Source organism: Megachile rotundata, chromosome 4 (genome assembly GCF_050947335.1).
Source record: "Megachile rotundata isolate GNS110a chromosome 4, iyMegRotu1, whole genome shotgun sequence".
Taxonomy (NCBI): Eukaryota; Metazoa; Arthropoda; class Insecta; order Hymenoptera; family Megachilidae; genus Megachile; species Megachile rotundata.
In genome coordinates this window covers 11,537,685-11,565,147 of record NC_134986.1, presented here as the reverse complement: position 1 = coordinate 11,565,147, position 27,463 = coordinate 11,537,685, and the positions used below count along the sequence as shown (strand labels likewise).

At 35.5% G+C, this 27,463-nt stretch overlaps 1 protein-coding gene across 13 annotated transcripts in view; it reads left to right on the top strand.

Annotated features, from left to right (window-relative positions):
- sick (sickie) overlaps window positions 1-27,463 on the top strand; it is a 295,306-nt gene that overhangs the window by 180,448 nt on the left and 87,395 nt on the right. For 10 of the 13 annotated variants that reach the window (XM_076531057.1, XM_076531062.1, XM_076531054.1 and 7 more), the window contains 3 exons: window positions 15,280-15,436; window positions 15,974-17,516; window positions 18,694-19,073. In XM_076531057.1, coding sequence (XP_076387172.1) covers window positions 15,280-15,436; window positions 15,974-17,516; window positions 18,694-19,073 — 2,080 coding nt within the window. Of the gene's footprint in view, window positions 1-4,897; window positions 5,027-5,996; window positions 6,137-15,279; window positions 15,437-15,973; window positions 17,517-18,693; window positions 19,074-27,463 lie in introns of those variants that run through there. The other 3 variants (XM_076531064.1, XM_076531063.1, XM_076531053.1) reach the window with 3 other exon arrangements.

Sequence of the window (27,463 nt, the reverse complement as noted above, 5' to 3'; positions counted from 1 at the left end):
ATACGTGTGTGTATACATATGTTATAACGTATGTCTATATAATTTTATACATGTGTATATACATATATTATAACGTATGTCTATATAATTTTATATGTGTGTGTATACATATGTTATAATGTATGTCCACATAATTTAATACGTGTGTGTATACATATGTTATAACGTATGTCTATATAATTTTATACATGTGTGTATACATATATTATAACGTATGTCTATATAATTTTATATATGCTTTATATATGTATACACGTGTGTGTATATATGTGTTATAACATACATGAAACTTCCTAATTTGTTCATACAGAAATTTAAACTTATTCTGTACTAATAATTTAAAAATACTGTGACTTATAGCAATACAGAAACCTAAAATACAGTAATTTAGCAATACAGAAACCTAAAATTTATAAATTTTCAAATTGAAACCTTGCTATAATTGTACATGATCTACCAGCGATCTAAATTTTATTTGACCAGTATTCTCAATATCAACGATAAATCCCCAATTACTGCATTAAGAGGATGACTAATTAATCCGCGGAAGCAAAGAAAGATTGACAGGAAAGGAGGCTAAAATTCGCGTGGACTTATGAGTCAACCGCTTCCCAATAGCCTTCAGGACTTAAGCTGATCCCACGGGACATAGCTAGAAGAGACTACTGTGCACCCGCTTTGTTCAATTCACCCCTGACTCTAATTCGTATCGACGGCCGCACGTGCGTGAACTCCCCGAAGAAGAGAGAAAAAAACACGTGCACTGTCACGAGTCGATCGGTACCGATTGCGAAATTGAAATGACTGGAAATTTCGATCGTTCGAGCGATCAGAAAAGCGCTCGTGAACTTTCAACGTTTTATTTTCACCCTCAATTTCCTTCACCTGGAGGAACTTTGTGTTTGATGTTCCAGAGTGAGGAAGGTTATTCGAACGGAAATTGTTTTTATATTCTGTGATATTTTGGGAGATTGTTTGATTTGGTGTGTTATTCGGTTTTGGGAAATTGGGGGAAATTGGTGGTTTAGATTGGTAGAAAGATTTGATTGAAAAGTTGTGAAATTTTATAGATTTGATGTTGCATTTTTTTTATTTTTTTGGTTTGGGAATTTTAAGTTTACAGATTTACGAGTTCTTCAATTTGCAAATTTCTAGCTTTCCAAATTTCCAAATATTCCAACTTGCAAATAGTCGACTTTTCAATTTTCCAGATTTTCCAACTTGAAAATTTTCAATTTTGCAAATGTATAAATTTTCCAATTTACAAATTTTCAATTTTCTAATTTCCTAATTTTCCAAATTTCTCACCTCGCCAATTTCCACTTTCCCAAATTTTCTAATGCTTTGACTTCTAAATTTTCAAATTTCCATTTTCCAGATTTTCCAGCTTGCAAATTTTCTATTTTTCAAATTTTCCAGTTTGCAAATTTCCAATTTTCCATTTTCCAGATTTTCTACCTTGCAAATTTTCTATTTTCTATTTTCCATATTTAGCACCTTGCAAATTTTCTGTTTTCCATGTTTTCAGATTGCAAATTTTCAAATTTCCATTTTCTAGATTTTCCAGCTTGCAAATTTTCAATTTTCCAAATCACCAAATGTCCTATGCTATTTATTAATATAATAGTAAAGGTGTTAAAGAGTACCAGTAATGAACATCATACTAAATATCTTAAAAGAATACCAATAAATAATACAGTACTATAGATATTAAAACAATACCAGTATTAAATATTTCAACAAACATCTTAAAAAAAAGTACCAAATAAATTGTTGCCTATGTCAGCTGTCATAGGTGATGCTTCATCACTGTCGCAGAAGAAAAAAGCTAGCCATCAGAAAATACAAAGAGTAGCAAATTAGTCGGTGCATTTTGGACCATTCCCAGAAGCTCGTTGTCCTGAATACGGTCAGCTGACACGACCAGCTAATTGCAATCTAATCTCCTAATCGACATGCGGACCCTCACAGTACTTACTCATCGTTGTCCATACCAATCGCGTAAAAGCTCAATGCCACCGAATAAAGACCCTAATACCTCTACTAATCACCGTTCAATACCCCTGCAAAATTTCAGGAACTCAATCACTGCTGATCCTCGAATCGCTTTGATGCGTTGATCTGATACCGATCACTCTTACAACATTTTTGAACATGTGGGCTACTCTCAAATTTACAAATTTAAATTTAGATAATTTGGAACATTTGGAAAATTTTTAAAATTGGGAAATTTGTAGATGGGATAATTGTGGTTGGTTTAGAAAGCTCGATGTTTTGCAGATTTGATGTTGGAAAATTATAAATTAATGAAGGAGGAAATTTGGCTAGTTTTCAAATTGAAGATTGGCTAGTTTTCAAATTGAGAAATTTTGTAATTTAGAAATTTTCACATTGAGCGATTTAGAAATTCTCAAATGTAGAAATTTCTGAATTGAAAAGCTAAGTTTCCATATTTAGAAATTTTTTATAAGGTTAATTCCTAAATTTTCATATTCAAAAATTCTCAGAGTTTGAATTTCTCAAGTTGTCCAATTCTCAAATTGTTCAATTATCAAATTATCCAATTCCCAAATTGTCCAATTCTCGCATTGTCTAATTTCCACATTGTCCAATTCTCAAATTGTGAAATTCTCAAATTGTCAAATTCTCAAATTGTCCAATTCTCACATTCTCTAATTCCCACATTGTCCAATTCCTACATTCTCCAATTCCTCAATTGTCCTATTCCCACATTGTCCAATTCCCACATTGTCCAATTCCTACATTCTCCAATTCCTCAATTATCCTATTCCTACATTGTCCAATTCCCACATTGTCCAATTCCTACATTCTCCAATTCCTCAATTGTCCTATTCCCACATTGTCCAATTCCCAAATTGTCCAATTCCCAGATTGTGAAATTCTCAAGTTGTCAAATTTAGCAACTTAATAATTAAATAATCTGATGGTTTGGTAACTTAGTAACTTATTAACTCACTAATTTAGCAATGAAGTATCACAACACTTTGCCAAAATCCTTCAGCCACCACCACCACTAAAAACAGAAAATACATAAAAACCACTCATATGTCCCATTTCTTCACCCTTGCCATATAATTCTTTAAAAAATCCTCTACATATTCCTCCAAAAATACTCCGTATCTATCTCTCTAAAAGAGAATATTCTTCAAAGCTAGAAAAGCATGACTCACTCCACCCTAATCCTGGAATTCAGGTTTATCACATAACCGAGAACAGAGCCTTTGAAAAAGGTATCGCGGTTATTCTCTTTGTATCTCTCCTGAAGTTTTTCTTTGAAAAGAGGTTGCTTAGTCATCGTAAAAGAGTCCAATCACGTGGCTGTTGCAGGAGGTGGGCCAACAAAAATTCTAAGGGCTCTCCTAATCCCTAACTTAGACACACGGGGTGATTTGACCCGTAATTCGACTCCTGAACCTGATCATTTTAGCTTTCTTCTTCGGCGTGTTCTTCCATCGTGTTCGCTTCAAAGACTGCTTTGACCCCTGGGTCTTTGCTCGTAGCAGATAAACTTTATTTCTTAGGCAGGAGTCAATGCTTGATTAAAACTTCAGAGCTTCTATTATAAATATAGTCTGGGTTAAAAGGTTGGAGATTCTTTGAAATTTTATGTAATATGTGATTTATGATGTATTTTTTTACATGCAAGATGTGTATTTCATATGGCATGTATTACAGTATTGTTTTTTATTTTGGATATTGTGTTATAACGTATGGATTTCTACCATGACATGTAAGTATATAATACAACATGTGAGTTGCATTACATATATAAGTATACACTACAACATATGAGTAGTACAACACATATGAATATATACTATGACATATGAGTTGTACAACACATATGAATATGCACTATGACATATGAGTTGTACAACACATATGAATATACACTATGTCATATGAGTTGTACAACACATATGAGTATACACTATGACATATGAGTTGTACAACACATATGAAAATACACTATGACGTATGAGTTGTACAACACATATGAATATACACTAAAACATATGAGTTGTACAACACATATGAATATACACTAAAACATATGAGTTGTACAACACATATGAGTATATACTATAACATATGAGTGTACACTACACATATGAGTATATGTAATTATATCTTCACATTCGATAATCTTAATACGTAACAATAATAACAAAGAATTGTTATCGGACATGGTTTATTCAATTGTGTTTGCATATCGGACTATACATAAATTTCCACATTGTTTTTTAAATACTTGTTCCGAGAAATTGCAACTACGAAATTGATAAACGGTGATAAAACAAGATTTCTCTGAACAAATTTCTTTGCAACTTGATAATATTTCTTATTTAAACAAAATTGATTTTGTAATGAAATTTTTTTAATTCATAATAATTGGACTGAATTTTCAACTAAATTAACATACACAATGATGAATTTCGCTAAAAAGATTTCAATATTTCATCCCAGACAAAATTTCAAGAAACCTTAACAAATTACGCAACTTGCAATAAGAAGCTTCTAAACATTCGACCGTCTCTCCTTTTATCAAAAAATTCGCAAAGCAATGGTTATTTTGTCTGGGAAAGATGACTGTTATTCGCGAGAAAACTGAAGTCAGCATCACCGGTGAAGTTAATCACCTTGGCCTGTCAATCGCGCGGCGCACACACGCACATGTTCGATGTCTCGCGATATGCACTCGCACATACTCGCGTGCGATGCAATACCCTTATGAGTTCGTACACCGTTAAAGACGCACTAATGCAAACCGCTGCCGGTTGTTCCCTCGATGCAGTCTCGGTACACGAGCGAAACAAAAGGAGGGAGGAAAGGAGAAGCGTGGTGTGGAGTGTGGTACGAAGCGGCTAGTGCACTCGCACAAAATGCAAGCACGAGTTTACGTTAGAACGAGAGCACGAGTGGACGTGCGGTTGCGATTGCTTGCGAATCGGTTCAAAAGTGTCACTCGTACTCCTTCCTTTTGCGAAAATATATCTCATATACGGTAATTTATTTTATTCTTTGTGCGAATGATAGATTTGGCGGTGAGGATGGGAGGAGAATGGGTGGAGGTGTTGTGATTGTGTGGATAATTTGGTGATGCAGAGGTTTGGAGATTTGGGGATTTAGGAATCGGGGATTTAGGGATCGGTGATTTAGGGATCGGGGATTTAGGTATTGGGGATTTGAGAGATTTAGGATTTGGAAGATTTGGGAAATTCGAGAGATTTGGGAGATTTGAGAGATTTGGAGAATTGGGAATTTGGAGATTTGAGAATTTGCAAATTTGGGAATTTGGAGATTTAGGGATTTGGGGGATTGGGAAATTGGAGACTTGAGAATTTGGATGATTGGGAATTTGGATGATTGAGAATTTGGATGATTGGGAATTTGGATGATCGAGAATTTGGAGACTTGAGAATTTGAAGGAGTGGAAATTCGGAGAATTGGGAATTTGAAGATTTGGAAAATTGGGGGTTTGTGAATTTGAAAATTTGGGAATTTGAGAATTTGAGAATTTGAGAATTTGGGAACTTGGAAATTTGGAAATTTGGAAATTTGGAAATTTGGAAACTTGGAAATTTAGAAACTTGGAAATTTGGAAATTTGGAAATTTGGAAATTTGGAAATTTGAGAATTTGAGAATTTGAGAATTTGGAAATTTGGGAAATTGACAATTTGAGAATTTGGGAATTTGGAAACTTAATAATCTAAGATTTTAAGAAAACTTTAAACTTACCACAGAAATCTTGTTCAATAAACAAAAATATTTTGTTTAACCTCCCGCAGACATTTTCTCCAATTTCACATAAATATTTAGATTAACGTCACGCATATATTTTGTTTATCTTTGCGCAGACATTTTTTCAATCTCACGGAGATGTTTTGTTTAACGTCACGCAGGAATTTTGTTTAACTTCACTGAGATATATTGTCGTTAAATATCACGCAGTCATTTGAGTTAATTTCACAAAGATATTTTCTTTAATTTCACATAAGGAGTTCAACTGTACAGTAACAGCGTTTTCGTGTGATTTGGTAAGAGATAAAACATGTGGGGCTATTAAGGAATCACCTTTGCTGTTCATCGAATGGTGCAATCGTTGCACTAATGGTAATTACAGTTAATGACTTTCGAATTTAATGATTCATGGACTAAAATTTCTCTGGGTCTATTTAGAACTGAGATTTCTAGTCGAGATATAGGTAATAGGTAATTCTTGTGAATTGTTTTAGTGCATAAGGTTGAAGTTGATTCTGGATGTCTGAAGTTAAAAGTGAAATCTAACAATACACACTTTTTGCAAATTTACAAATCTGAAATGTAAAATTTTACAGAATCCAAATATCACAAAAATTAATTACTCAGAAATTGAAATTAATTCTGAATGTCTGAAGTCAAAAGTGAAATCTAACAATACTCACATCTTGCAAATTTACAAATCCAAAATATAAATTTCACAAGATCCAAATATCACAAAAAATAATTACTCAGAAATTGAAACTAATTCTAGATGTCTTGAAATCAGAAGTGATATCTAACAATACTCATATCTGCAAAATTACAAATCTCGCACACAGAATTTTACCAAATCCAAACATCACAAAAATCTCTCAGAACTTAAAAAATTATAAAATTCAAGAGACATGAAATATGAGAATTCGAAAGTGTGGGAATCTCAAATTCTCTTATTTGAAATAAAAAAGATGAACTTTATCCCGTTCACATTGTTCAACAATCCCTATAGAATCGTTTCGATTTAAAATTGTAATGCTTGCTAATACCGAATCTGTTCCAAGAGAAGTTTTCTCACATCAGAGTAGAAAAGTTAACTAAGGATTTTCATAAAACACGGAAAATATTTGCATGCTTGTTAGAGAAGCATTTGTAAGTAGCCGGGCGAGTGTTAGGCGGGACGAGAGGGTGAAATTAGAACAAAGTAAAGTTTGAAACAGTGTACTCGGAGGAAGTGCAAGCACGTTTTTCGCACGCGTTCACTGACATGAATGCGCAACAAGTTTCGCCTAATACGTGTGTTATTAAAGTTTGTGACTTTCCTATGTGATACGTGTTTTACGTACACCTTGTTAACTCTTTAACATTTCCCTTGTTAATTAAAACTCTCCTCTTGACGGTGTTGGCTTTTTAACTAGCAATTAGCAGAGGGTTTTATTAAAAATTGTTTATTCAACAATCATCGTTGCAAGTCTTTTATATTTTATTAATGTATACATATGTATATACGTATGTATGCATGTACGTACATGTACACATGTGTATATACGTGTATATATGTGTATATACACATGTATATATATACATGTGCATACATGTACATATGCCTTCATAGACAAATGTATATATATTTAGTTTTAGTTTTGCATTTAAAAAGCCCGGTACGTAATATTAAAAAATAAATGCATATTCACATATGTGTACGTACATATAGAAATACATATACATATACTTGTGCATACATATACATATTCATACATACACATATGCATATATGTATACATACATGTGCATACATATATATATTCATACATACACATATACATATACATATTCATACATACACGTATGCATATACACATATGTGTGCATACATACACATATGCGTATACACATATGCCTGCATACATATATATATTCATACATATATATATTCATACATACACATATGCATATACAACTTCATATGTACACATATTCGTACATACACATATACATATACACATACGTATTCATACACACATAATGAATAAACAATAAACAATACATATATACATTTCTATTTATTTTACTGCAAGTACTTCGCTAATAAAATTTGATATACAATCTCGAAGTTCATAGAACAATTTTGTGTCGATACCATTCTAATCGTTTCAGTTACTTCATTTGATTATTCGCAACGCGTTGTCATGCATCGTTGGAACAGTTATGTCAAGTACAGCTAATTAATTAGTAATCTAATGGTTCACTTAACTGTTCCGTATAATAGTTTCCATTTAAACAATATTCAGAATGTTTTCATAGTTCACATTTATTATTAACTCTCAAAACTTGTAAGACAATCGATAGTACGTTTGTTTAGAATACTTTTAAGATAAATTATTTTGTAATTAAGAATATATAGATTGGAACGCATAATATTGAGGAGAGATTTGAATAGCAACATTCCTGTGTACCACCGTGAAATGTCTGGCAACTAGATTCACAGGGTTGTAATTAAACAGCGTGGACCGCAACTAGGCCAACTATGAATACGATTCCCTAGCTAATGTTTGGGAAGCACTCGATAGCGGACTTGATCGATAAACGGACATGGCAATGTTTCACAGAGAGAATCGCTATTTCAGTTACCCTTGAAACATGTTGCACAACGAGTGTGTACCTTCCTAAAGATAGAAAGTAACAAGCTTCGTAAAGCAAACTTCTACCGACACGCTCGAAAATTGAGTGATCGAACGTTTGATGTGTAGACTTTGATCACAATTATTGGATGGTAATTTGAAGTTTCAAGATTGATTGATTAGACGATCACTTTGTCGGTATTTTTAGAGGTGTGGGGAGGTTGAAGGTTGAAAATTTAGAAATTTAGAAATTTGGGGATTTGGGGATTTGGGGATTTTGGGATTTTGGGATTTTGGGATTTGGGAATTTTGGGAATTTGAGTATTTGAAGATTTGGGGATTTGGGGACTTGGGGATTTGGTGATTTTGGGGTTTTGGAGATTTTGGGGTTTAGGGATTTGGGGACTTTTGGAATATCAGGATTTGGGAATTTTGGGATTCGTGGGATTTGGAATTTGTGGGATTTGGGATTCGTGGGATTTGGGATTCGTGGGATTTGGGATTCGTGGGATTTGGGATTCGTGGGATTTGGGATTCGTGGGATTTGGGATTCGTAGAATTTTGGATTCGTGGGATTTGGGATTCGTGCAATTTGGAATATGTGGGATTTGGGATTCGTGGAATTTGGGATTCGTGGGATTTGGGATTCGTAGAATTTTGGATTCGTGGGATTTGGGATTCGTGCAATTTGGAATCTGTGGGATTTGGGGTCTGTGGGATTTGGGGTCTGTGGAATTTGGGATCGGTAGAATTTGAATTCTGTGGGATTTGGGATGCGTGGAATTTGGGATTCGTAGGATTTGGGATTCGTAGGATTTGGGATTCGTGGGATTTGGGATGCGTGGGATTTGGGATTCGTGGGATTTGGGAATTCGTGAAATTGGGGATTCGTGGAATTTGGAGATATAGGAATTCGAAAATTTTGGAATTTGGGGATTTGGAAATTGGAGAATCTTGGGATTTGAGACTTTGGGAAAATCTACATAGTTAAAAAATTAATCCTACAGATGAAAAACCTTCAAAATCGTAAATACTATAATTTTACAATAATTCTAAATTAAACTTGATCACTAAATATGTAACATAACCTCCAAATGTAAATGAACGCAGCATAATCTAACCTATCCTGTCTACCTCATTGCATTTCATTTATAAATACATGCAAACTTTTTGCAATAGCTCGAATACTAAACACTTGATGCACCTAACCTAACCATACACCTCATTGCATTTCGTTTACAAATATATGCAAGGTTTTTGCAACAGCTCGAATACTAAATACTTCATGCACCTAACATAACCATACACGCTCGCGGAAACACCTGGATCCGTTTGACGGATCGCAAAGAAAAAAGTAATCGCTCGTGAAAGCGCTTTGGTGCAGGTGGTTTCTGTGCATCTCGGTTTTCGACGATCGTTTGAGAATTCTGTGAGCGAAGATGTCGTTAATAATCTTGCAAGATCGATCGTTCGTGATCTGACTTTCGATGAATCATTCTCGTGACAGGCAGCCTCTAATGCTTGGTCACGTTTTAACGTTATCCCGTCTCTCCCTCTTCTTCCTTTATCTCTTTGTCAGCATCCCCGCAGAATCCAGTGATAAAAAAGGAATCGAATTTATTACGACACCCACGTGACTCGAGCTTTCGATTGGGCGGCAAAGTTACGGCTACGATTCCATAAGTCCTCGAGCAGATCCAATTGATAGATTATTGATTTATGTTTTATTTCTATACTTCATTGGACTATATATGTTTCAGTGATTTATTGGTTTGTGATATACGTATAGTATGGTTTAGTTATGTGCTTCATGGGTATTGATTATTATGTTCTGTTCATGTGTTTTGTTCGGGTTTTATTTTTTTAGGGATGGGTGCATTGATTGTTGAGGTTTATGGTCGTTGTGGGTCTTGATTAGTATGATTTGTTTCTGTGGTTCTTTGGGGTTATTGGAGGATTTTGAAATTTGGGATTTTGGGATTTTGGGATTTTGGGATTTTGGGATTTTGGGAATTTGGAGGATTGGAAATTTGGATGATTCGGTATTTCGAGATTTAGGGATTTGGAGACTTGGGAATTTGGAGGTTTGAGAATTTGGAGATTTGGGAATTTGGAGATTTGGAAATTTGGAGATTTGGGAATTTGGAGACTTGGGAATTTGGAAATTTGATCATTTGGAAATTTGGAAATTTGGGAATTTGAAAATTTGAAAATTTGGAAATTTGGAAATTTGGAAATTTGGAAATTTGGAAATTTGGGAATTTGGAGATTTGGAAATTTGGGAATTTGGGAATTTGGGAATTTGGGAATTTCGAGATTTGGGAATTTGGGAATTTGGGAATTTGGAAATTTGGGAATTTGGGAATTTAGGAATTTGGGAATTTGGAAATTTGGAAATTTGGGAATTTGAAAATTTGGAAATTTGGGAATTTGGAGATTTGGAGATTTGGAAATTTGGAAATTTGGGAATTTGGAAATTTTGGGAATTTGGAAATTTGGAAATTTAGAAAATTAGAAATTTAAAAATTTGGGAGATTCAAAGTTTGGAAGTTTGAAAGTTTGAAATTTAAAAAATTTGAAAACTTAATAATTCTACAAATTCTCTTGGCCTCTTGATCTGCGGAAATTTGGAATGTAGATGGATAAAGGGTTAAACTAATAAAGGACCCTTGCAGGGGAACCGCAAGATATTAAGATTTCTTCGTTCCCAACGATCGGTCGTTTATCTCGTATCTGGTCGATTTGTGTATCACGTAGGGACAATTGAGTTGATCCGAATTAGGCTCCGTTATTACGGCGAATCAGTGTCAGCACCGGTGCCAATGAAGAATGATCGCGAACGTCGAGATTACAACGACGATCGAATGTGAGAGCGGCATTAACGAATTGATTTAATACATTCGCTATCAGGGTTCATTAAAATTGATCCTACATATCTTTCATTACAATTAAAGGTTTCGTTCTGGAGTTATTTACCACATAATTTCTTTCACATATGAATCTAATTTTTATACAGAAATATCAAAGCAGCGAATATTAAATATACACTAATTTTTAAATGAAAAATGAATAAAAATTATGAGAAAGTAACAGTCAGAAAAATGAATAAAAACTATAAATGTAACACTTAAAAAATAGATAAAAACTATAAACGTAACAAATAAAAAAAAATAAATAAGAACTACAAAAGTAAAAATTGAAAATTAGATGGTAACACGTAAAAAAAATAAACTAAAATTACAAAGATAACAGTTAAAAACTAAATTAAAATAATTCTCAACGCCCACGCAAGAGAATATACGTTAATATACACGTATACAAACAGGAAAAGAGTATTAGCTAGTTCTACGAAGTAAAATTATCAGCCACACTGTGATTATCACGATCACACGAGGGATTAGAATTGTCAGTCGCGAATGAGTTATTCTCTGTTTTCCAGTTAATTATAGACATAAAACAATGCAACGACACGAGCAATAAATTACATAACTTGAGCCAGCTGGCTGGTAACGTGGATCAGGATAAAGCAGCTGCTCATGATCTAGATTCTAGATTAAAATTTATCAAGGGATCTTCATTCCAGCAATTTAGATGTGCTGTACAGTCTATTCTGCAATTCTATCTCCTTAGTGTAATAACTAGACTTCTATCTAAGTGAACTAATTGCTTCTTATTTTTTTTTTTTTTGCTAGTTTAAGGGATTTTGTTTTGGGGTTGCAAGTTTTTTGGAGTAGTTTGAGAGTTTGAGAGTTTAAGGGATTGAGAGTTTGAGAGTTTAAGGGTTTGAGAGTTTGAGAGCTTGAAAGTTTGAGAGTTTGAGAGTTTGAGAGTTTGAGAGTTTAAGAGCTTGAGAGCTTGAGAGTTTGAGAGTTTGAGAGTTTGAGAGTTTGAGAGTTTGAGAGCTTAAGAGTTTGAGAGTTTGAGAGTTTAAGGGTTTGAGAGTTTGAGAGTTTGAGAGCTTAAGAGTTTGAGAGCTTGAGAGTTTGAGAGCTTGAGAGTTTGAGAGCTTGAGAGTTTGAGAGCTTGAGAGTTTGAGAGTTTGAGAGTTTGAGAGTTTGAGAGTTTGAGAGTTTGAGAGTTTAAGAGCTTGATAGCTTGAGAGCTTGATAGCTTGAGAGTTTAAGAGTTTGAGAGTTTGAAAGTTTGAGAGTTTGAGAGTTTAAGAGTTCGAGAATTTGAGAGTTTGAGAGTTTGAGAGTTTGAGAGTTTAAGAGCTTGAGAGCTTGAGAGCTTGAGAGTTTGAGAGTTTGAGAGTTTGAGAGTTTGAGAGCTTAAGAGTTTGAGAGTTTGAGAGTTTGAGAGTTTAAGGGTTTGAGAGTTTGAGAGTTTAAGAGCTTGAGAGCTTGAGAGCTTGAGAGCTTGAGAGCTTGAGAGTTTAAGAGTTTGTGAGTTTGAGAGCTTAAGAGTTTAAGGGTTTGAGAGTTTGAGAGTTTGAGAGTTTGAAAGTTTGAGAGCTTGAGAGCTTGAGAGTTCACACTATTAGAAACTTGCAAATTTCTTAATTTTTCAATTTCAACAAATTTCACAATTTTAAAATACTTCAACACATAACATTTAACTGATCCTTAACTAATTAAAAAATTTGTATACATAAAAGTTTATCGAACACAAATCTCCCTCACGTCACACATGCATTATCCTCTCGTTAAATTGTAATACTTAAAAACATGCCTCGCCGAGATATTATCGGTTAAGTTAAGCACATTGTAAACTTGCCTAACGATAACTCGCAAATTACTCGGTGGGAACAATGTCTGTGATTGCCGTGGTGACAGATTGAGCAACGAGCAGAGGGTTAGCGGATTAATCACGATGCACGGTAAACGCATGCTGTCACGTGAATGTTCTGCACTCGGTCTGCGGTTTATTTTATCTGCGAACAGCTCATACTTCCCAGACACAGTCAAAGAGTTCGCGTACTTATTTACGAGCGTGCTCAAAGCACGTCGACAGAGTTTGGAGAGCCCCGAGACAAAGTTGACATTTGTTTCGATAGTATTGGACGTTCGGTTAAATTACTGATGAGCTACGGTGGATACAGTTTTCAGGGTGGTTTTATTCCTGTGGACGGAAATGTTGCTTTTGGCGATATTTGAAGAGGATGTTTGAATATTTGCTAATTTGGGGATTTGGAATTTGTGTATTTTTATATTTGAAGATTTTGGGATTTTTTGAGGTTGGAAAATTTTGGGGATTTGGGGATTTTTGGGGAATTGGGAATTTGGAGTTTTAGAGATTTGGAGATTTGGAGGTTTGGGGATCTGGGGAATTGGAGATTTGGGGATTTGGAGAATTGGAGGTTAGGGGATTTGGGGATTTTATAATTTAGAGATCTAATAATTTGGGAATTTATTAATTTGGAAATTTAGGGATTGGGGGATTTGGAAATTTGGGAATTTAATTTGGAGATTTAAAGATTTGGGAATTTGGAGATTTGGGGATTTGGAGGATTGGAGATTTAGAGGATTGGGAATTGGGAGATTTGGGAATTTGCAAATTTAGGAATTTGTAGTTTTGGGAATTTGGAGATTTAGGAATTTGGAAATTTGGGAATTAGGAGATTTGGGAATTTGCAAATTTGGAAATTTGCAGATTTGGGAATTTGTAGACTTGGAGATTTGGAGATTTGAGAATTTAGAGATTTGGAGAATTCGAGCTAATTTAGAGATTTAAGAGACTCTCTAAATAATCCAAGAGCTTTGGAGACTTAAGGATTTGGGGTTAAAAAATTAAAAAATATTGAAACTTGAAAGTTTGAGAAGTTAAAAATTGTAGAATTATGAGATTTGGAAATTTTAGAATTTTAACAAATTGTGACTTGAAAGAATTTTAACTTGAAAACTTGAGAGTTTAAAAACTTCAAACATTAGACTTTCAGAAACTTGTCAACTTTTCAACTTTTCAGTTTTTCAATTTGAACATTCATCAATTGCACTTGAAAATTTATTAAACTTATTTATTTATTAAATTTATTAATTTATTGTTCATCAATTTACTTGGCAATTTATTAAACTTGTCGATATACAAATTTCAGAATTTTTAAACGATCCAATATGAAACACTTAAATGATCCTTAAATTTGAATGATCATAAATGAATTTTTACCCTAAAAATTTGTCCAAAACAAATCTTCCATTCGCCCGTGGGACCGATAATACTATCGACGTCACTGTTGACAATATTATAACTATGGCCGCATAATGAGGCGACCGATGATCGTTTTATTGAGTTGCGGCCAATGGCAGAGCGAACACGATAGAGAAGGACGACGAAATCGGCGAGCATTTATCGTGAATCGTTTAATGAAATATTATGAGCTGGCTTATAATAGGCATTTTACAGAGTATCGGTACTTTCATTGCTATTAAACGTCGTCGATTGTTCTTCGTCCATTGTGAAACTCCTTTTTCACTGTTTCTTAGAGTATTCGCTGGGATTAGCCATGCTTTGTTCTATCATTGTTCTTAGCTCTCTATCTTCGTTCTTAGTCATGCTCCATAATATGAAATGAATGGACACATTTTTCTCCGTTTAAAAAAGTTTCTGGTATTAATTAGAAGAATGATTTTACTCTTCTGTTCTGTTAACTTCTGAATCTTGGTTTACTTGTTTACTGTTATTTTACTGGGTTTAGTTATTATTTTATTTTAATTTGTAGGTTTTTTATTTTCTTTAGTACCTTTCTGTTAAAACTTCTATTTAATTTTCATCGAAACTGTCATTAAATGCACTTTGAATTTTTACGATTGCGATGGAGCAAAGTTAACAGGTGTTTGATGATTAAATTAATAAACTAGTTGGAGACCTATGGAAATTTGATATCTTTGAATAATTTAATATTTTATCACAACATTCAATACGAATAGCAAATTAAATTATATAAATTGCTTCGTGTTCTAGGTGGATTGAAACACGGAAACGGTGGCATCGGAAGTGCTAGCAGCTCCAGAAGCACAAGTCCAAGTCAACAACAACCACCTCAAGGTGGACTCTCATTCATTCCTCAACCCAGAAATCAAAATTCAACCAACAGACAAACCGCAGCTACTACGCCGAGGTAAATAACATTCTTAAAACACTTCTCCATTTAGTCTACTTTTTTTTTTATTTACATTTAATTTGTCTCTATAAATAATTTTCCCATTTAGTCTGCTTTTTGATTTCACTTTTTATATTTACATTTTCATTCATATTTCTTGCCATTTTCATTTTTGAAATTTGTAAAACATCGATCACATACATGTTTGATAAATAAAAATCACTTGCTAAATATATTGTGTAAATAAATGTTTAAATGCATTGTATAAATTGAATGTGTAAGTACATTGTGTAAATACAGTGTGTAAATACATTGTATAAGTACAGTGTGTAAATACATTGCATAAGTACAATGTGTAAATACATTGTATAAGTACAATGTGTAAATACATTGTATAAGTACAATATGTAAATACATTGAATAAATACAATATGTAAATACATTGAATAAATACAATATGTAAATACATTGTCTAAGTACAATGTGTACATACATTATATAAATACAATGTGTAAATATTATGTAAATGTTTAACGAAAAATTAAAACATTTCAGTCCTCGCACATCAACGGTGGGCAAACCAACGGGCACGAGGGGCAGCCAGCAGTCTCCGTACGCCTCATCAGGTCCGCCAACCCAACAGAACAAGAACTCCGTCCTGGACAAGTTCAAACTCTTCAACAACAAAGAAAAGAATCAAGACCGCGGTAAAGCCTCATCCGGAGTATCGAAACGTACATCGAGTTCCTCCGGTTTCTCCTCAGCGAGATCAGAGCACTCCGACAGTTCAACATCTCTATGCGACCAGAGCAGGGTTCAGGTGGAGTCTCCGAAGAACCGTGCCCTGAAATCGAAGCTGCAGTCCACGAAGCCGACCAAACAAGCCAGCCCGAAAACCGCCAGAAAGGAGCAGAGCAAAGGGCAAAGCAAGATCGCCCGAACGAAAGGAGCGGCTGACAAATTGCTGAGTTATAATCCACCTCTGGAAGATGTCAAACTCAGCAGCAAGATCGGTGGGGTGGGCACGAAGTTGGCTGCCGACAAGAAGTCCCCGAATCTGCAGGATCTGTTGAAGCAGCAACCGGTCAGCCAGCTGCAGAAGCCGAATCCTTCGATGCTGGCTGGCAAGCAGATCAATGCGCAGGACGCGAAGAACATCGCGAAGAACGAGGCTGTGAAGCAGCCACCAAGGCCGAAGATGGAGTTGCCGAAGATACCGGACGCTAAGATACAGCTGCAGAGCGTGAAGGTGCCGCCTAACGGCCTGAACAAGGATGTCCTGATGCAAAAGGGGTTGATGAGCAACTCCAACGGGATGATCAAGCAACCTGATCAGGAGGAGACGCGTATCGAGAATAATGACCACGCGCTGTCCATGATGAATCAAGCTAATTTGTCGGAGGAGAAGTCCGCGATCGAGAGGCAGAAGGAGATCGTCGAGAATGTGGGGACGAACAATCATTCGGTGACGTTGGACAACGGTAGCCCGTCCAAACAACACGCGAGCTTGCCCACGAAAGCTAAAGCCCCGAATGAAGAAGTGGAACGCGCGAACAGAAAGCAAACACCGCCCTCCTCCCCTCGTCACAACCCGGAAACAACGATAGACGCGAAAATGGCGACCATTCAAGAAAACGGCTCGACTCAGCCGAACAATGCGCCGTCTCAGGAACAGCTCTCGAATGCGCTGAATTTTGGCCAGAATAAGCAGCAGCTTCCGGTTCTCGGCAGCCCGCTCCAGGGCTCCGCGCTGAACGCTTCCGGGAGCCCCGGCTCCAGCATTCCGAAGCCCACGGCCTTGGTGAAAGGCACCTCGAAACCGCCGAAGGAAAACAGCATTGCCGGCGTTGCGACGCCCACGAAATTGAAGGCAGACGCTTTGCATCGCAAACTCGACCCGAACACCGTTGCAATGGTGTCACCTATGCCGAGTATTTCGGATCTCATGTCCGAGAGCTCGCACAGCAACTCGAACAGCACCGGACAGAGCAACTCCAGCGATAGCAGCGTTATTTATAGGCCTAGCAGCGAGAGCGGGAGTGAGATCAAGACAATACCTAATAGAAAGATCGACACGACCTTCGAGCAGATGGAGAAGGTTAGTAGTTTCGTGGATATGACTGCTTCGTGTCACTTGCTACTTTTTATACGCTTCGAACGATGTCTTGTAACCGTCAATTTATGTCAGAGGATGACTAGAGATCAGTATGGTATCAAATGATAATAGTGATGGGGATGCATGGAGCTAACGTGAAGTACTCTATGCTGAAGTGTCGGCCGAAGTGTGAAGGACACTTGATTCGGAGGAGATTAATATGCTTTGGAGCTACCATTTTCCCCTTTCGTTTTGAGGGATAATTATGGAAATTTAGATATATATTTATTCACATTGTTATGGATACTCGTTTCAGGCTCCACAAATTATCCATTCGACAATTTCTGAACTTAGGTTACTTAAGTTCAACCTTAATATACTGTATTTACACATTGTACTCTTTGAGATTAGGTGTTTTATCTACCTAGGTGTTAACTGTTCTACCTCTTGCTTTATTTGAGTGGTGGAATTTTAACCCACCTCCAAAAGTTAAAATTGTTATATAGAATTGTACAGAATAGTCACACGCTTTAATAGTCAGCTTATGTTATTCACAGTTTTATTCTGTGCAAATTTTTATTTTTGTCAAAGTCATCTACCTCAAGGAGTTAAAATATAAATACCAATCAGAAATAGGGTTTTAGGTTAAAACTGTAGGTCTAGACGTTTAACGACTATTTATATTTAAATTGATACTGTGCTATAAGAAGAAATAGTGGATAATACATGAACTAGTTTACACAATGATTCTTCATCTCACCACTAACATACATTTTGACCAAGATTTCTTAAAATAAAAAATCTGAGATCCACCAATTTGATGAATTCTGTGCATGTAGTATTAATCTGCTCCAACTTGTGTTCACTTATAAATATTGAAACAGAACTTTAATTCAGCCTATGTTGCAGACATCATCCCATACATAAATGTAATTGATCTCTTTCAATTTGTAATTACCTATAAATATTGAAAAAACCGATTAAGTCATCCTATGTTGTAGACATCGCCCAAAGTTGCAATACATAGCATTAATCTATAATAATTTCCATGTATAAATATTAAAAAAGCGTTAATTCACCCTATATTGCGAACATCGACCTAGAGTTCAAATACATAAATTTAGCATTAGTCTATTCTAATACCTGTACTAGTAAATATTGAAATAAAGCGTTAATTCAGCCTATGTTGCAGGTACTGTCCGAAAGTTCGAGTTGCGGAGGGGGTTCAATGGGGGACGACGAGGCAGAAATGACGGTGAAACCCATGCAACCCCTGCTCCGCGGTTACACGCCGGGCGCGAGAGCCCTGCAGACTTTGCCCAGCAGAACGACCGCTCGACAATATACGATTCTTCATTCTTCCTCTCATCATCATGTCGGTCACGATTACGCGGACATCGACGTCGCCTCCGGTTATCTCAGCGACGGAGAAGTTCTTCGCGGTGGTATGACCGTCGGCAGCAGAACTTTGTCCGATTTATGCGACGGTTACATGTCCGAGGGTGGTGCTTCCTTGTACGCTCGGAGAATCAATCCGTCTTATGGCCACGATCACGAGAGGTAAGTGCACGTTTATGAACGCTGGGAAACGTTTCATGTCGACGTGAAACGAGTGCGAGATTCGGACACTGTGTGAAGTAGGGTTCAGATACGGGAATTTTAGGTAGGGTTAGGTAGGACGTTTTGTAGGGTTGAAATATTGGGATACTGGTTTCGAGGTTTGGGGATTTTGGGATTTGGGACAATTTTGCGGATTTTTAAGTTTAAGTTTGGGAGATGAAGAGTTTGGGAGTTGGGAAGCTTGGGAGTTTGGGAGTTTGGGAGTTTGGGAGTTTGGGGGATTAGGTAATTTGAATTTGTAACTTTTAGATTTAGAGATTTAGGTCTGAGCATTTGGTATTTGAGAATTTGAGAATTTGAGATTTTGTGAACTTGGGAAGTGTGTTATTTGAGAATTTGAGAATTTGTGAACTTGGGAAGGGTGGTATTTGAGAATTTATGAACTTGAGGAGTGTGGTATTTGAGAATTCGTGAAATTGGGAAGGGTGGTATCTGAGAATTTGTGAATTTGGGGAGTTTGGTATTTGAGAATTTGTGAATTTGTTGAGTGGGAAATTTGAAAATCTGGAAATCTGAAAATTTAGAAATCTGGAACACCAAGAATTTGATAAGTTAAAAATTTTCAAGTTTTGAAATTTGTAAGATTGAGACCTCACGAATTTGAAAATTTAAAGATTTAAAAGTGTAAAAATTTGAAAACCTAAAAATCTAAAAATCTGAAAGCTGAGTTTCCTTAAGCAATCAAAAAAACATAATACCCTAATTAAAATAAAAAATTACTGTAAAAGCGAGTTTCACTGCTGAACCAGAAGCTTGTAAACTTTAAGTACGAACATGCTTCGCTAATCAATACTTTGTCCTCTCATCCGTCTTTCGCTCGGTAATTCATTTACGCCTTTGCGCAAGAACGTGTATTATCAATCTTCTTCTTTCGAAATATCTTTGTCCACGTTTAAATGTCTTAGATAAACGTATGTACTAGAGTGCATCTTCGAATGAAACAACTCGAGAAATGTTTACTACTCTAACACTCTCGAATGTACAAATTGATAGAAGCAAATTAATTCAATTATCTTGATGAGGTTTCAAGCTCCTGTGTGCAGAGATCGAAGTTAAAGCACACTTCATTATACACGTTTCCTCCCGTTTATTTCGACAAGTGTATCTCATTACCTCTTGGTATATAACACGGGTTTCGGTGGCACGTTGTACGAGTCACAATCCCCACGTGAACATGAAATGTAAGTCGCCAGATTTGTCTGCGCACGTGGACTCCATTGTGATATCTAATACTCCGACCAGTTCATATTTTTACCCTCTTAAAATATATGAAGACTATTTGCTGTTTATTAATGTAACATAACCACTTTTATTAAAAATCATTTTTATGACTGTTAAAAAAATTGTTCATTAATTTTGTACGTAACATATGCTCTTAAAATGTATGAAGACTATTTGCAATTCATTGATGTAACATAATCTCTTTTGTTAAAAATCATTTTTAAAATTGTTAGAAAAATTGTTCATTAATTTTGTTCATAACATATGTACATATAATGTACAGACAGTGCTAATAGCATATGTATATGTACATGTGTACGTGAACATATTATATAACATATAAAATATGCACATACAAATATTATACATAAAATATGAAATATTATATATGATATTGTAAATGAATATTAGATCAATGTTTTATAATATTCAAAAATGAATATCACATCATATGAATGTATACACATATGAATATTAGTATCAGACATAAAAATAACATGTTCAACATTCTTTATTTTAAAGTATCACTATATCAATTTTACTAAAATGCAATTTTTTATTATTTAAAACAGTACAATTTCAAATTTTGTATTCAAAAAGAAATATGATATTAATGTATTTAATATAGTAAAATTAAAATATTATTCAGTGCAATTGTTCATATAAAAATATTATTTAAAATGGTTGTTAAAGTAAAAATATTAATTAAAATCATTGTTAAAATAAAAATATTAATCAGTCTCTGTTAAAGTAAAAATATTAATTAATATCATTGTTGAAATAAAAATATAAATTGAAGACACTGTTTAAGTAAAAATATTAATTAAAATCATTGTTAAAATTGCATTTAAAAATGAAATATACCCTATTACAAACAATCTATCATACTATTAATTAATTTTCATTGATTCTTATTGATTTTTAATAAAAAAAAAATAATTTAATGTTTCATTTACAAAAAGAAGTTTACAATCCTAAAATATAATCGAGTGTTTAAACTTCATATGAAAAAAAAAGTCGAACGAAAATAAATGTGAGCAATTAATTAAAACTAAAGTAGACGAAGACGCGAATGTGAGTGATTAAATTAGCTTTGAAAATAGTAGCGATACACGCATCGTTGGTTGATGTTAAGTCAGTCTGGCGTGAATCACTTCGCGAAGTCTGCGATGCAACGTTTGAATCAGACTTAATACGGCATGCAGTGAAGAGTAGTCGTGCCAGCACTTACTAATGGCCTTTAATTAGACGAAATTTGCAGGGCTAATTTCGTACGGGCCTCCAATTACTCAGCTCGACTCAGCTTAGCGTAGTTATCTTTGGTTACGCGGATTACTTCGATTGAATAAACTAACCTTACAGATTCTGCTTAATTAATCTCTTCGTACCTCATTTCATTTTATATTTCTCTTTACTTTTCTTTCGGTGTATCTCACCTTTCATTGGCTTTTCATTTTTTAAATTTTTATTCAATTTATTGTCGACACACAATAATTAAGGACTTCATTCTTTATTTAAATATTTTTGGTTTTTAGAATATTTTGGATTTTAGAAAAATTTATTTTGTTATTATATAAATGTAAAAGTGAGTTATTTTAATTATTATTTATTATAACATTAACTGAAGATGTAAAAACATTAAGATTAATGTTACAATAATTTCAAGAAACCTTTCTCATTTTTAGTTCAATCTTGAAGTAACTCAAATACCTCATCAAAATGGCGGATCATTACATACTTCCTCCGTCATCTTTTTTTCACAAAATCTATTTTAAAAAATTATACACGTACAGTTACAAAATTATCAAAGTACTTCAACGATTTTAATATTTATATTTGTTAATTCAGATCTACTAATCGAACAGAAACTTTCTCTCTGTTATTCTTGTACGAATACATTGAGAATTTCTCAAAAATTTTGTCTTACACTGTTATATTTATACTTGTACTCTTATTGAAATTCATTCTTATACTCTTCAAACTTATTTTTTGATGTAAAATTTTTGTATGATTGCTTTTTACAAATTGCTTAATACAGTAGAAGTGTCACACATCTTTTGAGACGACCAGTATATTTGACAGACGAAGACAAAACGAGAACGTAGAATTTAATAACGTCGAGGCAGTATCGATACGGGAGATTAAAAGGTTGGCAAAATGAGAGAAGAGGGAGGGACGGTGGAAAATGGCGGAGAAAAAGCGAGAAATGGGTCAGTGGTGATCATTTCGATTAGATTCACCGCATTGAGTTTGGATTCGTCTCGGTCGAATAGAATCCCGTTGAAGCGTGTCCAGTTCGCCTCGTTCAGCCATTCAGTCTCATTTGATTTCCTTCGTACGTGTCGTCCATGTAAATTCTATTGGACGAACGACAATAATTCCTCGCGAATGTGCCCGAACAGTCCAACAGATAAGAAAGTGTACTGCAATTTTCGCTGGAATATAGAACACGATAGGGAGGTTCGACCAATCACAATAATTTAGAGGAAACTACTTAACGATTCTAATGCGGTCGATGGGAATAAATATCGGGAGCCTGCTGCAACTCTTTATGCCGAACACGTGTTCTTTACTTAGCTTGAATAATCTTGAAATTTCTTGAAAAGAAAGTTTTGCAAAAATTTTAGATTTGTTTGATTTAGGAAATTTGTTTATTAACTTGTGTAGGTGCAGCCAGTATATATTGAAGTAGATGGGGTACATGTTTTAGGTTATGTTATTGCTGTATTTTTTGTTTTATGAAAATGGACATTGTTTAGGCAGCATGAATCCTGTGTCTGGTTTAGATGCTTGGGAAACTAGCAAAGTTCACAAAGTTATTTGTATTCTATTCAAATGATTTGAACAGTTATTTGTTCAGATATATTTTAAATTTGGGGAATTTGATTGTGAAAGAACTTGTAGTATCTTGAAGTCAAGAACTTGAGGAAGATTTGAGAATTTACATACTCACACATAAGAAGAACCAATTTTGCAAACTTATGTATTTAGACATGACAAAATTTGATAATTTAGTACATTAATAAACTAAACAAATTTCATAATTTATCACCTCAAAAAAGAAGCTTGAAAACAATTAAAAAATTCCAGAAGACATATCACAAAATTAAAAAAATTCTGTAAATTATTGTAAAACGAATTCCATCTTCATCGAATCAAAGATCCAGTAACCCTAATCTTGCGTTGGTGTTCGTCCAAAACAGCCATTAGACCACACACACGCACGTGTTTCCGTAGAAAACAGTTGGAGGAGTATCCTGGACCCTCTCCAGCATCACTAACTCGTTTGGCATAAGCAAGCCGCGTATCATCCGCTTGAAACCCGACGCGCTTTTCGGAAATTCAATATACTCACCCCCGTCAGTTAGTACGACCCTTCTGCATCCTTCCACTTCGTCATCGAGGACCCCATAAAACAGCCCGAGGGCACCAACAAAGAAGGCGAACCCTGAAAGCATATTCCGACGATTACGAATCCTCCAGCAACACCAGAGAAACTTATCTTCCCGCTTGCTCTATCTTATTCGCGCTTTTAATCCTACTCTGGCGAGCACTTTTACTTTTGCTGCATAGTTGCTCCCTTTTTTTATCCTGTGAAGGATGAATAATGTAGGCTTTGGGAGTGACCAATGATTTAATGGATGGGAAGAAAGTGTGAGAGGATTTTTTGGTGGGATTGATGGCTAGGTTAGGTTATATTAGGTTAGGTTTAGGCAGGATTTTAGGTGGAAAGAATATGGGTTATTTGTAAGGGAGGGTGGATATATGGATTGGGGCGTTTTTAGGTTGAGGAGTTGGAGATTTGAGAATTTGGGAGATTTGGAATTTGGGAGATTTGGGGTTTGGGAGATTTGGGGTTTGGGAGATTTGGGATTTGGGAGATTTGGAATTTTTGAGATTTGGGATTTGGGAGATTTGGGATTTAGGAGATTTGGGATTTGGGAGATTTGGGATTTGGGAGATTTGGGATTTGGGAGATTTGGGATTTGGGAGATTTGGGATTTGGGAGATTTGGGATTTGAATGATTTTGAATTTGTAAAGATTTGGAATTTGGGAGACTTGAGATCTGGAAGACTTGAAATCTGGGAGACCTGAGACCTGGGAGACTTCAGATTGGAGAGATTTAATATTTGATGAGTTTGAGATTTTGAAGTTTGAGGTGTGACAAACTTATATTTTAAAAATTGATACTTGTCAAATTTGATATTTTACTGATTTCACACATCCAAATAGATCAACACCCCCAACAGATACAATAAATTCAATCTTTCAAAAACTAAAAAAATAAAATTCTAAAAATAAAAATAAAAGATCTTATATTGCACACAGTTTAGACATGAACTGTAAAAGTAAAATTCTGAAGACAATATACGTTAACTCGAAGGGATAGAGTGTCTCGGTGCATCGGTCCTTAGTATGAAACAATTGTAAGCGCGCAAGCAGCAGGGCGCGAAATCAATTTAAGCCAGAGTGGAGACGTCGGTTCTCGGCGTGGTCGTATGCAGAAAGATAAGCGCCATTGTCCTTAGTCAACAGTGCTTCGTATTGTCCTTTCGACTTGTCGCAATAGTAACCAGATCACTGAAGGATTCGTGTCCCTTTCGACGCGTTTGCATCCAAGTGTTTGCTTTTCTAAATGTAACTTTTCCAGTTGTACCTTGGCAGTTTTCAAACGAGTTACTTTGGTTCACGTGAGATAATAAAAACTGTTAGATAAATACTGTATGTACAATTGGATGTTTTATATATTTACATCTGTGGTTATTTTTTATTGGATGTGTACAAATTTTGGGGTGTTTGTTGTGTATGTGCAAGCTTGAATATGTTTATTGGATATTTGCACCCTTAAGGATATTTATTATATTTTTTCAAGTTTATATATATTTATTAGATATTTACAAGCTTGGGTATATTTATTAAATTATTTTTGCAAGCTTGGGCATACTTATTAGATATTTTCACCCTTGGGTATACTTATTATATATTTTTTCAAGCTTATATATATTTATTAGATATTTACAAGCTTGGATATGTTTATTAAACATTTACACTCCTGAGTACATTTAATATATATATTTACAAGCTTGAATATATTTATTCAACATTTTCTCCCTCGAGTAAATTTATCTTGTATTTACAAGCTTGAATACATTCATTAGATCATTACCATCTCCAACACATTTATTACATATTCACAAGGTTGAACATATTTATTCGACATACACACCCCTGTGTACATTTATTAAACATTTACAAGCTTGAAATATATCCTACATATTTGCACCCTTGTTAAATTTGTAGATTTCGAAGTATCAACATTCCCAAATTTCCCCATTCTCAAATCCCTAGATCTCCAGTTTCCACTTGCTAAGTTTCTGGTCCAAATCCTTAGATCCCCCAAATTCTACATCCCCGAATACCTACATCCCCAAATTCCTACATACGCAAATTCCCACGCCCCAAATCCTTAGATCTACAAATTCCTGCATCAAATTCCTAGATCACTAAATACCCAAATTTTCGCATCCGTAAATCCTCGTACAAGTTCTTAATCCCTCAAATTTGTAGTTTCCAAAAATCCCTAAAAATTTACGAGATCGTGGTTGCCATAATTCTCTGTTACCACATTCTGTACATGTTACATTTGTTCTTAACTATATATCACATAACACTATAAATTTAGTGAACAAATTAAAAATTGTTACATTAACCCCTTAATTTATCAGAGGGGTGAGAACTAACGAGTTCTACAATATGAAAACAAAGAAAGCAAGAAAAACAAACAAAATATAATTTTATCTTCAAACCAGGATTATCACACTTGCAAGTACCAAAAATTTTAACAAGACCCACAAGTAAACCACGACTGCGCCACGAGATTCAAAGTGCATTTAGCAAGCTTAAAGTTAAGCTTCCAACAAAACCGTTCCGTACAAAGGGTTAATAAACCGTGAAGCGAAATTTCCAAGTAAAATTGACAATAAAAAGATCTCCTAAGAACTCAAACCTTGATCAACGAAAAATCGACCGCTTCGAGTATGGCAGTAATAAAATTATCGATAAGACATCGATGATCGATAGACAGTAGCCCCCTCGGCGGTATCTTGAAAGGAAGACGGCGACGTGGTGTCGTGGTCGTAACGATACGTCGCGGTAATATCGCGTCGACGACGCTTGCGTGGTCGCGTGACGTCACGACGATCGATCCGTCGGCGTTGGTTCCGCTGGTGCGATCTGCCGGCGACGTGGTGCAACTTGCGAGGGCGGCTTAAGGCGCCACCGAGGGTGGTTCTTGCGCGAAGGTGGCGGAGGGTTGCTCTCCTCCGGGGGTAGGGGGAGAAGTTGAGCCGGTGTTGTAGCGCGTACTCCCGAGGGTGGGGATTGAACATCGTCGAGAACGAACGAAACGTAGCTGCACGAACGACCGGGAAGTCGTGGGTTAGAACGATAGTTGTCCGGGAACGGAGGAACCGGCTACTATTCGTCGTGTTTCCCGTCCATGCTGCTCGATTCACGATCCTCCACCTCCTCCGCCGCTCCTCCGAACGTAACAATCCGAATTTCTGCACTGTGATATGTTTCAACCGTTCTGTCAGTGTTAAGAACCTCGTCCGAGTGACGTCCTGTGCGAACAAGCTGGAGAGAAGTCCGATTTCGGCTAGCGGGTTCACGGTAATTTTTCGTCACATACCGCTTTCCATTGAAGGTAGTGCGCCGGGTGTCAAGGTTAGGCCAACTTTTCGGGGGATGAATGACACGCACCTACGCGTTTGCCGGCATCTCTGGTAGCATTTCTATTAGAAAATTATCACGTCAGAAATTGTGCTAAGAAGTATCGGTAGCTTATCGATCAGTAAAGAACTCGAGAAAGTAGAAATTTGAAACGAGTGGACATTGTCTTTATGATAGTTCCTCGGACAGTCCTGTCACCTACATTTTGGACCCTCACCGTCTAGGGAATCGTGCTCGACGAAGAAGTAAACATAACGGAAATTTTTCCGATAATAAGAGCCTCTATTATACGATCAAAAGTATTCGAGATAAAACCGATGAAAACGAACGAGAATGTACGAGAGCGTTTTCTTGCGTTTGTTTTACTTTCTTTTAA